General features: G+C 31.4%; 2 protein-coding genes across 2 annotated transcripts in view; one reads left to right on the top strand and one right to left on the bottom strand.

The window, feature by feature from the left end:
* Positions 1–2,861: 2,861 nt before the first annotated feature.
* The window catches only part of LOC135136225 (superkiller complex protein 3-like), a 33,725-nt gene continuing 22,907 nt past the window's right edge, over positions 2,862–13,679 (bottom strand). The window contains exons 7-17 of the mRNA XM_064065414.1: positions 13,062–13,222; positions 12,871–13,006; positions 12,633–12,817; positions 12,187–12,581; positions 11,944–12,131; positions 11,680–11,887; positions 3,854–4,111; positions 3,648–3,801; positions 3,428–3,602; positions 3,187–3,375; positions 2,862–3,132 (exon numbers count right to left, since the gene is read on the bottom strand). Coding sequence (XP_063921484.1) covers positions 2,890–3,132; positions 3,187–3,375; positions 3,428–3,602; positions 3,648–3,801; positions 3,854–4,111; positions 11,680–11,887; positions 11,944–12,131; positions 12,187–12,581; positions 12,633–12,817; positions 12,871–13,006; positions 13,062–13,222 — 2,292 coding nt within the window. The 3' untranslated portion in view covers positions 2,862–2,889. The remainder of the gene's footprint in view (positions 3,133–3,186; positions 3,376–3,427; positions 3,603–3,647; positions 3,802–3,853; positions 4,112–11,679; positions 11,888–11,943; positions 12,132–12,186; positions 12,582–12,632; positions 12,818–12,870; positions 13,007–13,061; positions 13,223–13,679) is intronic.
* On the top strand, positions 4,258–5,423 carry LOC135136226 (uncharacterized). The gene is made up of 5 exons (XM_064065415.1): positions 4,258–4,474; positions 4,536–4,670; positions 4,730–4,988; positions 5,041–5,172; positions 5,224–5,423. The coding sequence occupies exons 1-5, from the start codon at positions 4,351–4,353 to the stop codon at positions 5,315–5,317; spliced, it is 744 nt and encodes a 247-aa protein (XP_063921485.1). The 5' UTR covers positions 4,258–4,350; the 3' UTR covers positions 5,318–5,423.

The following is a 13,679-nucleotide window of genomic DNA, read 5'->3' as shown; positions in this document are numbered from 1 at the left end:
AAAAAATTGTAAAATCGAAAATTTGATAATTCGAAGAATTGAAACAACGAAAAATCGAGAAATCGAAAAAGAAACAAATTGCAAATTCCAATATGGACAAATTAAAAAGTCGAAAAATGGAAAAATTGAAAAGTCGATAATACGGAAATAAAAGAATTGAAAATTAGAATATCAAAAAATCGAAAATTCTAGATTTAATTTCGAAAATTAAAAATAGGGAAAATCCAAAATTTGAAATATCGAAAAACAAAAAATTGAAAAATCAAAAACTCAAGCATGGAAAAGTTGAAAAGTCGAAAAATCGAAAAGTAAAAAGTTCAAAACTAAAAACTGAAGAATGTAAAAATAAAAAAGTCGACAATTCGTCAAATCGAAAAGTAAACACATTGAACATTTGAACAACGAAAATGGAAAAACTGAATACTAGAAAAATTGAAAATCGAAAAGTGGAAAAAGGAAAAAATTAAAAAACTCAGAAATTGTTACCGCAAAAATTGAAAACTTGAAAGATCGAAATTTCGAAATATCGAAAAATCAGAAGTCGAATAATCAAAAATATTCGAAAAATCGAAAATTGGAAAAACGAAAAATAAAAAACTCAGGAATGGAAAAATTGAAAATTCGAGAAACCGAAAAGTCAAAAGTTTAAAACTAAAAACTGAAAAAATTGAAAAATCGAAAATTAAAAGTCAAAAACTGAAAATTTTGAAAAATGGAAAATTTGATAGTTCGAAGCAGCGAAACAATGAAAAATCGAGGAATTGAAAAGGAAACAAACTGAAAATTCGAATACTGAAAACTCGAAGAAACTGTGATTAAAGAAATTGAAAATTAGACTATGGAAAAATCGAAAATTCCAAATTTATTTTCGAAAATTGAAAATTAGAAAAATCGAAAATTCGAAGTATCGAAAAGTAGATATGTAATTAAAAATACGAGCAACAAAATCGAAAACTCGAGAAATCAAACAATCGAAAACCAAAAAAAAAAAATGGAAAAACTGAAGATCAGAGAAATTGACAATAGAAAAGTAAAAAAAATTTGAAAATTCGAGTATCGAAAAATCTTAGTAAGCAATACAATAGTCTAAAAGCTGAAGAATAAAAACATCCAAAAATTGAGAAGTAAAAAATTCGAAAATCGAAAATTTGATAATTCGAAGAATTGAAACAACGAAAAATCGAGAAATCGAAAGAGAAACAAATTGAAAATTCCAATGTGGACAAATCAAAAAGTCGAAAAATGGAAAAACTGAAAAATCGAGAACACGGAAATAAAAGAATTGAAAGTTAGAATATCAAAAAATCGAAATTCCAGATTTAATTTCGAAAATTGAAAATTAGAAAAATTGAAAATTCGAAGTATCGAAAAATCGAAAGTTTAAAAATCGAGAAATAAAAAGGCGAAAAGTTAAAAATTGAAAAATGGAAAAACTGCAGACGGGAAAATTTGAAAATTCGAGAAACTGAAAAGTAAAAAGTTTAAGACTAAAAACTGAAAAAATTGAAAACTCAAAAATTCGCAAAATCGAAAAGTAGATAATTAAAAATACGAGCAACAAAATCGAAAACTCGAGAAATCAAAAAGTCGAAAAGCAAAAAAAATTAAAAATCGATAAACTGAGGAATGAAATAATTGAAAATCGAAAAATGAAGAAATTGAAAAATGGAAAAACTGAAGAACAGAGAAATTGAAAATTGAAAAGTAAAAAAAAATCGAGTATCGAAAAATCTTAGTAAGTATGTAATACAATTATAGACTTTTTAATTCAATTAAAATTAATTAAAATAAAAAGTCTGAAAGGTGATCAATGAAAAAATCCAAAAATCGAAAAGTAAAAAATTCGAAAATCGAAAATTTGATAATTCGAAGAACTGAAACAACGAAAAATCGAGAAATCGAAAAAGAAACAAATTGAAAATTCCAATATGGACAAATCAAAAAGTCGAAAAATGGAAAAATTGAAAAATCGAGAATACGGAATTAAAAGAATTGAAAATTAAAATATCAAAAAATCGAAAATTCCAGATTTAATTTCGAAAATTAACAATAGGGAAAAATCCAAAATTCGAAATATCGAAAAATAGAGTATAAAAGTCAAAAATTCCATGAATCACAAATACGGGAAAAATCGAAAATTGAAAAAACGAAAATTCGGAAAATTAAAAATCGAAAAATTGTAAGTAATACAATTATAGACTTTTTAATTTAATCAAAATAAAAAGTCTGAAAGGTGAAGAATGAAAAAATCCAAAAATCGAAAAGTAAAAAATTCGAAAATTGAGAAGAATTGGAACAATGAAAAATCGAGAAATCGAAAAAGAAACAAATTCCAATATGAACAAATCAAAAAGTCGAAAAATGGAAAAACTGAAAAATCGAGAATACGGAAATAAAAGAATTGAAACTTAGAATATCAAAAAATCGAATATTCTAGATTTAATTTCAAAATTAAAAATAGGAAAAATCCATAACTCGAAATATAGAGAGTCTAAAAATAAAAAATTCTATGAATCAAATAAGTACACGAAAAATCGAAAATTGAAAAAATAAAAATTCGAAAAATCAAAAGATTTTTTTTCAATAAATCTGGATTTTCAAGGTAAAAACTTAACACGGATTCATAAACCATAAGGGTAGGAGTATCTTATTTTATACAATTTAAATAACATTTACTAATGTTTCTAGTTACGTAAATGTTTAATTTTGAAATATCGATAGTTTCGTTGAATTTTAAGCCAGAAAAAAAAATTTAAAAGTTTTGCAACGAAATCGTTAAAATGATACCACCGACAACAAAACTCTCGTTAATTACTTGGTTACAGCCGCTTGTTTAATGGATTTCCAGTTAGAAACTAGACAAAAGTGCAACACATTTTATTAAGTACGTTATTCAAACATTGTTTTTTGCATCCACTGGGTTAAATTTTCACCAGTATCTAAAGTTCGAGCGAAGTTTAAAACATCCTTGACGCGATTTTCTGGCAGTTTGGCTGTCCGTAATAGAATAACAATAAAAACTGCCCAGTTTTCGGCCATATTGGGATAACAGTGTATCGCTTTCTGAGCCATTGAAAGTGCACTTTTTTTATCGCCACCAACGAAAAATGATAGAGCGACCAAGCTCAAAACCTAGAATACAGAAATGCGTTAAAATATGCATACACAAAAAAAGTAATTAAGTACCTTTGTGACATTCATACTACTTTGTCCTAATTCCATGGCAATATGAGCACATTTGGCGGCAGCTTTAGAGAACCGTTTTTCCTTGTTTAACCGAATTAACAAGGACGATAATGTTAGCCACGCTGACGCTTGATCTGGATGGCGATGGATTATTTTGCTTAGTTCTCTAATAGCGGTTTTACTATTTTTCTGTGAACAAAAACGATCAGCAAAAGTTCAGACGCAACAACGACCAACAAACTTTCAGTAAATAGAAATAACTTTTCAAAATTGCAAAATGTTCTATGCACTCTTTTCTATCCTTTAAAACGTTCAGTTCGCTTAAAACAAGTTCGGATAGGTTGAAGTCGTCTTGGAGTAAACCTAGAGAGAGGGTGGCGTAGAAGCCCCAAGGCGAAGGCTTTTCCAGTTGTATGCTGAAATTACGCATTATTTTTATGACTCGAAATTGTCGCCATTACCTCTGAAACAATAAAGTTTTAGCGGCTTCTGGACCCTCAAACATGTACGCCATTGAGGCTAAGGCGACTAATAAATCCGACTGATAGTGGGGTTCGTCGGATAACCAATGTAGAGTCGACTCGTAAGTTTCGTAAGATTCTTTGTAACGTTTATCTGAAATAATCATTAAAGTAATTAAACTAAAGTGCCGACTTTTAAGAAATACCTTTAAAAAGAGCAAGAGCTAGTCCACTGCCGCTGTTAAATGTTGCCGCTTCTATTTTCGTGAATGTATCAATCGCTTGTGAATATTTACCCATTGTGGCAAGCAAACGACCATAGTTTACTTGAACCAAATCTCTACAACTTTGGTTGGATAAATTTAAGGAAGTTTTAAACGCTTCCAGGGCTCCTAATTTCAGTCCCATGCGTTCTTTGAGCATACCGAGCATGTTCCAGGCGGCAGCGTCCAAGGGATTATGTTCTATAATAACAAAGAAGTAAAAAAATGTTTAGTTTGAGAAAAGAGAAATTGACACTGACACATATTACCTAACTGGAACGCAAATATATATTTAACGTAGTAGCATACATTTAATTTGACGAAAACTAAAAGTGGATCAGTGTTAATGATTAAAATCAATATTCTTTTTAGCACATAAATAAGAAGCGAAAACAGGAGTTTTCTCACTGCGTTGGTGACACCTTAGGGTTTGGTTTAAAATGTGGAAAAGTGTTTTGATCGGTTTAACAGTTGTTGCGGTGTGTCACTGTCAGGGTGGAAATAATAGCGTGCACGTACATAAGAAGCCCCATTATCATGATCCATATTACCATCATTTATTATGTATGTATGAATAAAATAGTATTTATTAGTGTCCACTTATAGATATGTGTCTATGTTATAGATGGCGGCGGAATTTTGTACTATTTTACTTTTCTCCTGATAAAAATTAAAGTGGCAATTGTTCTTGGTACCATTCTTACAATATTCTTAGTTGCTGGAAAATTTTTCGCTCTGATTAAATATGCCGACTACATGAGTAAGTTAATAGCGTGTCAAATTCAAATATTGTAACCATATATTTTTTTTTTTTTGTAGATAAACCTCATCATGAACATACCGACAAAATTTATATGCCATCACCTAGTCATAGTCATTCCCATGATGTCTTAGATGCGCCAAGTTACTATTCTCCACCTTATGGTTCCGACACTAGACATACGATGACTGTCGATGAATTACCACCCAATGCGGTCATAGCGCCACAACATTACAGTCCTACGATGAACGGATATCGAAGAAGTTTTAGTGATAAATGGAATAACTACTACGATCTTTATATGGCAATGTTGCGCAAGTACAAAACTCCTTGATGTAAATATAACATACTCTCGGTGTTTCTTTTTCAGGGTGAATTTAACGGAAATAGTTTTTAAAAAAATGAATTTAAAGTCGATTGAATGCAAGAAAAAAATGGTTTGCAAGATAGAATACAACTTTAATCGATTTTCAGGACTTTCTACGTTTTCGTTTTTCATAAGGTATAGAGGAAACGCTTATTTAATAAAATAATCTCCTGCATAATATTTCAGAGATGATGATTATGATACATATCGACCGAATGCTACAATTAACAGTTCGACTGACTGCGATCGACTATATCGACAGTGTCGCAAAGTGACATAGCACTACAAAAGTTGTTAGATAAAAAAATAATGTTCCTATGTGTCACCAGTAACCTTATAACATATGTATTGTTAATTTATTTATTAATAAATAGATAAAGATTTTTCATCGTATCAAAATTTACTCCTTTATTCAATTTTACTTTATTTCAAGATATGAGACAAATTAAAATTCTTGTCGCTTCTTCAAACAACAAATTGAGTTCGACAAATGCAAGAGAAAGTTAGTGCTACTTTGTTTAGCATGAAACTCATAAACACTGACCTAACTTTACAGAACTTGTTTGCACCAAATTAGAAAACTGTTTGACTACATACAATTTTGAGATGACGTTATCATATTTTTTCTGGTGATGATTAGACAAAATTCGGCTGGTGTTGTATCATCTACATGATATTCATAATACACATATACATACAATTTGACAACAATCGGTTCGGTAGTTTCGGAGAATAGTGGCAATTCTGAATCAAACCTACTGATATTAAAGGTTGTTAAAAAAATTTACAGCCAATCAGATTTACGGATTTAACTCGTTACTATGAAAATTTGCAATTAGCACCCTATTAGGAGCAATTCTGTAAAAACTTGTTAAATTGAAAGGGTGTTAAATTGGAAATTTCCATAGCAACGAATTAAATTCGTAAATGTGATTGGCTGTTTATATTAAACAACCTTTAGATTTTAAATTTTAATAGGTTTGATTCAGAATTGTCCCTTTTATTTGTCTAACAAAAATTGACACAGACGGCGGATGGACGACAGACAGACGGAAACGGGAGACCCATTTTTTCGTACTGTACAAAAAACGGATGATGTCATCTCAAATTGTGCCGAATAAATCCTATCTAAAGCGTGCAAAATATGATGAGTCTATACTTGGGGTTTATCATTGTATTAATATGTTTTTCAGATCTGCTTAAACAGGGTGTCCCAAGAAAATTAATGAATGAGTCAATTTTATTGAATTTTATCTCACAATCTTCGCGAATTAATCCTCTCTAAATTATGAGAAATATTATCATTTTAATCAATTTAAATCAGTGCATTTGTAAAAATATTCTCAATTTTGGTGTTTAGAGTAGATTGTTAATTTATACATATTAGTGTTTTTTTTAAATGTACGTCATTCTTTTTATATATTTAATTTTTTAATTTATATAATTTAATTTAACTTATTGTAGTCAGAATATTTCTTGTAATGGAGTTTCCTGTTGGAAATAAACTTATTATTATTATTTGAAGGCATTAACCATTTTTTACACCATAAAATTACGTTTCTTGTTGTAGAAATAAGTCTACACATATTAAGAAAAAAAAAGGGGGGAAAATGGTGTGATTTTTTTTATTCGTCGTGAGCCAAAAAGGAGAAGCTTAACTGCAAAAATTTTTTTTTCCCTCAAAAAATTAAAACATGTTTTTGAGTATCGTGTTGTTCAAAGAATACTATATATATTAAGAAAAATGTTTCATTCGTAGTTAGATCGAGGGGCAGGGCTTAATTGCAAGATTCATATTTGTCTACAAGACTTTACCACTTTAAACATGTCGTAAGTTTGTTGTTCTGAAAAGATGACTATGTATATTAAGAAAAAAGACAAAATATACACCCCACCCACCCGCCTTATCTCAATTGTGATGATTTTTTTTTAATTGTCGAGAGCCAAAGGAACGGAATTTAATTGCAAAAACTTTATTATTTCTCTACAAGAAATTACCACGTAAGACATGTTTTTGAATATCGTGTTATTCAAAGAATCCTACATACGTATATTAAGAAAAAATTAAAGCCGAAGATTAAGCATCACCCATACCTGCCCTGATCTAAATAGTAATGAAGTTTTCATTCGTTGGCCTAATTGCAAAATCCAGTTTCTAGGAATTAAAAAAATCATCACAATTGAGATGGGGTGGGTGGGCGATTTTTGTATTTTGCCATGTTTTTTTAATATACAATCTTCTTTGAACAACACGATACTCAAAAACAGTTTTTAATTTCTTGTAAAGAAATAAGTATTTTGCAGTTAAGTTGGTTTACGGTGAATAAAAAAAATCCTTTTGTTTTAATATGTTCAGACTTATTTCGACAACATGAAACTTCAAATATGTTTAATTTGAAAATTTGTATAAGAAATATCCATTTTGCAATTAGGCTCCGACCCATAATTGCAAAATCCATATTTCCATGCAAAAATGTACCATTTTAACCATGTTCTAAGTTTCTTGTTGTGAAAAAATGGCTATGTATATTAAGAAAACAAAAAGTAAAAAATATAAGCCCCACCCACCCGCCCTATCTCAATTGTTATGATTTTCCTTACAAAAATGTACCATTTTTAACATGTGATAGGTTTCTAAGAATAAAAAAATCATCACAATTGAGATGGGGTGGGTGAGCGGGGTTTATATCTTGCTTTTTTTCTCTAAATATACATAGTATTCTTTGAACAACACAATACTCAAAAACAGTTTTTTATTTCTTGTAAAGAAATAAGTATTTTGCAGTTCAGCTCCGCCCTCTTGGTTTACGGCGAATAAAAAAAATCATCAGAATTGAGATAGGGTGGGTGGGCGGGCTTACATTTTGAATTTTTTGTTTTAATATGTGCAGACTTATTTCGACAACATGAAACTTAAAACATATTTAAAATGGAAAATTTGTATAAGGAAATATCGATTTTGCAATTAGGCTCCGTCCCACAACTGGAAAATCCACATTTCCTTGCAAAAATGTACCATTTTAACCATATTCCAAGTTTCTTGTTGTGAAAAAATGGTTATGTATATTAGGAAAAAAAAAGCAAAATACAAGCTCCACCCACCCGCCCTATCTCAATTATGATGATTTTTTTTATTCGTCGTGAGTCAAGGGGGCGGAGCTTAACTGCCAAATCCTTGTTTCTCTAGGAGAAAGTAAGAACACGTTTTTAAGTATCGTGTTGTTCAAAGAGCACTACGTATATTAAGAAAAAAAAATAAAGCCAAAGATTAGGCTCCACCCATACCCGCCTCAATCTCAATTCTAAATTGTGATCAATTTTTCATTCGTTGTCAGATCGAGGGGCGGGGCTTAATTGTAAGATCCATATTTGTCTACAGGAATTTACCATTTTTAACATGTTTTAAGTTTCTAAGAATAAAAAAATCATCACAATTGAGATAGGGTGGGTGGGCGGGCTTACATTTTGCCTTTTTATTTTAATACTAGCTGACCCCGTGAACTTCGTTTCACCTACAATTTAATTTTGAATCTGCAAAATCGAATGCTTTGAAATCTTGCAGATGTTTTAAACATATGATGAGCATAATAAATTTTTATTCAAAATATGTTTACTTATCCCCTCCAAAAAATTGATGATGTCAGCCCAAAATTTTGCCAAATGAATCCTATCTAAAATGTCCAAAATAGGATGAGAATATACTTGTGATTTATCATTCCATTCATATTTTTTAGTTTTCCTTATAGGGGGTGTCTCAAAAAATTCACTGAGTCAATTTATTTTATTGATTGAATCAAGAATTGCAAAATGAATTTTGAAATATTGCAGACGTTTTGAAGTTACTGTTTGACATGGTAGGTTTTCAATCAAAATATATCTGTTTATCAAGCCCAAAAACTTGAAGACGTCATCTCAAGATTTTTCCGAATAAATCCTATCTAAAATGTGGAAAACATCATCAGTATATTTTCGTAATTTATCATTGCATTCGTATTTTTAGATTTGCTTTTACAGTGACTCAAAAAAATATATGAATCAGTCAATTTATTTTAGTGAATAACTCAAGAGTTGCAAAAATGAATACTTTGAGATCTTGCAGACGTTTTAAAGTTATTGTAAGCATGGTAAATTGTTAAGAATATTTATTTATTCCCCCCAAAAAATTGATGGAATGGCTCACTCGATTTTCGCAGATAATTTTGGGAATACAATACAGTTATTTTTAGTATTACACTGCACCAATCCAAGGTGGTATACGTGTTGATAGTAAATAATGTTGATTAGGTCATCACAAAATTGTGTGAAGAACAGACTCAACTCGAAAATGCTGAATAGGTTTCATTATACTTTTGGTGCGAAGGAAGTTCTGTCGAAACAACTTTCAATTAATTTTTTGACAATGGTTGATATAAATAAAACTCAGTAGATGCTCATACTCGAATATCAAATCAAAATATTTCTAGTTTTTCTAGATGATACTAATACTTCCGTAAGTAACAGTTGATGCTCAAGTAGCATCTCGATACAACAAAAAAGGACAACAGTGACAGTGTTCAACCATCAAGGCAAAAATCGAGTCACCAAAATATAAGTTAGCATGGGGTAGACACCTTGAGATGGGAATTTCTATGGCCAGTGTTAGAAAAACGCACTGCACAATTTATGCATAAATAAAAGTTAATTACATGAAAAGTTTTCGATATTCCTGCTCCTAATGTGTTTTTCAAACTGAATGCACCTTTTGACGACGTTCCACGTTCATGAAAGTCACCATGTTTAGTTAAAATTCACTCTTACAACGATCCTACTGGTTTTCTAAGCTGCTTTACAGACAGCTGAGTTATTTGCCACGCCGATCTTCATTTTTAGATTAAATGCTCACAAAACGCGTAGATGTTCAATTTGTGTCCGGGGAGATACAATGTTTCCAAGTAGGTACTCAGTACATAGAGTAGATGCTCAGGTATATAAGATTATTACTCTTTCTAGGTACTTCGTACTTCGAATATGAGTATCTACTCACTTTTATTCATACCACCCAATGTCTCGCTTCAATGTTTGATTATGTTGATTATGAGCACAACGTTGATCAACTTCCGTATCCGAATTACCCATGAAATAAATCATTGCGGTTTGCACCTGAGGTAGTTCGTCGCACATTTGATTGACTTCGTGGACCTATGTCAGCTTGTCGTCTTCTCGGCATTGTAATGAACTTCATAAAACGACACAGAATTATTTTCACAGTCAAACAAATCTGTAAATTTTGTCTTGAGAATTTTAAAATATTGAAAACTTCAAATTAAATCCTCGAATAACGGTAAAGTTTGAGGTTTTTTCGAAACCAACAAAATGAATATAGGTAAAAAGAATGGCATATCAAAATGAATAAGAAACTTTCGCAATGTGTAATTAAATTCACTTTAACCAAGACTTTTTTTAAAATAAACGACGTTTTTTTTTACGAAAAAACAAAGAACGATTTGAAATGCAATATACTTTTCACAATCGCACGGAAGAATTGGTTTTGTATGACACGTCAGTTAGACGACAGGTCCGTCAGAAACGCCAACTATTGAAATTAATTCGAAGTGGCGATTCCCATACAAAATTTTTAGAATTTTTTTATTTTTTAACTGTTCTTTTAAGTTATCCTTATTTTTTTTATTTATAAACCATCCCCGTAATATAAAAAAATTTTCAAATCGGTCAAGCCGTTTTTGAGTCTTAGCGAACAGCAATTGATTTTTATTTTATAGACGATTAAAAAATGGGGGTTGGTGGTAGAAAGGTGAAAATTTAGGGTTATGTGTATTTTTTGATGCCAAATCTTAAAAAAATAAAAATAAAAAATTTTGTCCAAAAAATAGACAAACATTTTTTAGGGTGCGCCACCCTTATCACTTAGGGGTTTAAAAAATAGTTTACAATTTATTGTCAGACCTACCGAATATGCATAAAAAATTTCATACAAATCGGTCAACCCATTTCGGAGAAGTTCGGTTACAAACACTGTGACGCGAGAATTTTATACATAATGCATTATTATTTTAGAACAAATTTCATTACCATAAAAAAGGTTATACTGACTCGACCTTAAAATATAGACATATGCTGTCGCGGACTTTTCTTTAGATCTTTTAGAGGGGAACAATTTCGTCATACATGATTTTTACGTAACTTGAACCGTTTAAGCAGCGTAAGCAACGGAAGCTGTCAAAGGAGGAATAATTTTCCCGTTTTTCCGAATTTTTCATTGCTACTTCGCTCCTAATTATCGTAGCGTGATGTTATATAGCCTATATGTAGATATGATACATGGACTATCCAACACAAAAAGATTTTTTGAATTTGAACCAGTAGTTTCTGAGATATGCGTGTTCAAATAAACAAAAGCTTCAGCTTTATTATATAAGTATAGAAGTATAGATTATTGAAAATGTGTAAATTAAATGCTTCTAACAAAATTCTATTCATAAATGGGGCCCCAATGAAATAATAGCATCAGGCCCCCAACAGTCTAGATCCGCCTCTGTACATGTAATAATTGTACCTATAACATTGCCATTTATGTAACCAATACTAACTAACTTTCATTCTTTATCTTTGTGGCAATTTATAAAAACGAAAAACATTATTTACCTGTGTACCACGTGATGACGTCGCAAGCAACAGGCACGGCGTGCATATTATGTATAGAATAAATTACGGCATCCAGTGGTGACTCTTTCAACGTTTTACAAACCCAGTGTGCATAGCCTAAAGCACCCTGCATATGAAATCCCAGTTGGGTGCTATGTCTAAACAAATCCATAGAATCTTCGTGTAATAAATTTTCAGCAAGGAGAGCCTACATGTAACAAAAATTATTAGATAAAATTTTCTGAAGCACGTGGTAAATAATACTTGACCAATCCAACTGCTGACGTAATTTGGATCAGCCCTCTGAGCTTGTGAATATGCTTCATTGGCAAGTTTATAGTCCTCTAATAGGAAATACAAAGTACCTAGATTACACCACGCGACAGCGCTGTTATTATCGACGAGAACTGCTTTAATGAAGGAATGCTGAGCCAGGCTATAATTAGGTGGATCTAAAAGTACAAATGATGGAAATCATGTATTCAATTTTTGTTTGTTTGTAAGTACCCAGCGACATGGCAATATTTCCCAATAAATTCCAATGCTGCCAATTTGTAGGATTTTTGGATGTACAGTACTGGGTAATGATTTGCGACTTATTAATCAATTGTTCATAAACTGCCCGATCTTTGGTACTGGAAGAATGCGATAAATAACAGACGGCCAAGTCATGCCACAACAAACAATTATCTTCCAGAAATCCGAGGCTCTTACAATAGCAGGTCGCGGCTAAATTAAATAACTCATCCTTATTCAAAGTTGCGTTGGCTTCAACCACTTTGTCCCCTTCAATGTTAAAAGACGTCAGAAAGCAGTACTTTGGGGGTAATTTTGTTACTAAAAAACAACCGTCTCCTAATAACTTCCACAGACATCCTAAATCGTTACGTTGTTGAAAAGCACTACAAGTTATCATTTTATACGTGCCAAAGTAATAACAGAATTATATTTACACAACCAGGTGAGTTACTGTACACTGGACGTAATCTCTACACGACCCTAGACGCTGATTTTTGAAGAATTCCCTAGCTTTTAGTAAACAAGTTTCAACCATTCCTTTCAGTGCTGGAACGTAGAGAGGGTCAGTTTTTAAAATGTGTTCAAAATCGCACTTTGCTTCAGCAAATTCACCAAGAATCTGCATAAAAATAGTATCAACGACACATTAACAACAGCAATAGTAAGCACAACCTGCTTGATCGTTGCCATCTGTAAAAGTGAATATAAGGGATTTTCAGAAACTGACGATACTTTATCGTAACATTTTAAAGCTGAAGTGTAGGCACCTTTGGCCAAATATGCGTCAGCTAAGGACTCCCAACAATTCCTGAAACGTAGTAAAGTAGTAACGATAAAAATTTAATATGGGAAAAAAACATTACATATTGTTTTCTTCAATTCGAATTGTAATCCTCAAATTTGTAATTGCTTTATCATAGTCCTGTTGCTCTAAGTGATGTAGGCCTAACTGCATCCAAGCCCAGGAGTTTTTTTTATTTATAACTCCAGCAGTTAATGCTTCCAGAAGGGTCAGATTGGCGTCCTGAAAAGGTTCAAATAATAATTGTACATAATAGAAACATGAATTATGTTTGCTACAGTGTGATATTACAGTAACAAATGTTTACTTATAAACTACACTCCAACAAATCCAGCTTCGCAAAATTATAAAATTTGATTAAGATATTGCAAATTTTATTCTATGATAATCCCTATCATTTAAAAAATATACACAAAACCGACCACACTACACAACAAAAAAATTAATTGGACGCGATTCCACTAAGCCGTTACAACTCTCTGCTCGATTTGGATTTTCTGTTGGCAAATTTGGATGCCTAGTGGAAGAAATCCTAGTTTACTGCTATCTACTGTATTTGTTGTTTATTTACGTTACTGGGAAATTTCTTTGGAATCAAGAAATTCAATAAAAAGATAAATACTTCAAAAAAAAAGATGAGTACATGTGTACATTCTCAGCTCTAAAAATGAAAGTGTTG

This window comes from Zophobas morio, unplaced genomic scaffold (assembly GCF_036711695.1).
Source record: "Zophobas morio isolate AGI-343-1 ecotype UQ-CSIRO unplaced genomic scaffold, CSIRO_AGI_Zmor_V1 ptg000026l, whole genome shotgun sequence".
Lineage (NCBI taxonomy): Eukaryota > Metazoa > Arthropoda > Insecta > Coleoptera > Tenebrionidae > Zophobas > Zophobas morio.
Note: the sequence above shows the minus strand (reverse complement) of the source record. Positions and strands in the feature narration are given on the sequence as shown.

Excerpts from the sequence above, each read along its gene's own strand:
- LOC135136226 (XM_064065415.1), top strand. The coding sequence starts at position 4,351 with ATGTGGAAAAGTGTTTTGATCGGTTTAACAGTTGTTGCGGTGTGTCAC. Across the intron at positions 4,989-5,040 it reads TATATGGCAATGTTGCGCAA|GGTGAATTTAACGGAAATAG; the intron begins GTACAAAACTCC and ends TTTCTTTTTCAG. Across the intron at positions 5,173-5,223 it reads ACGTTTTCGTTTTTCATAAG|AGATGATGATTATGATACAT; the intron begins GTATAGAGGAAA and ends ATAATATTTCAG.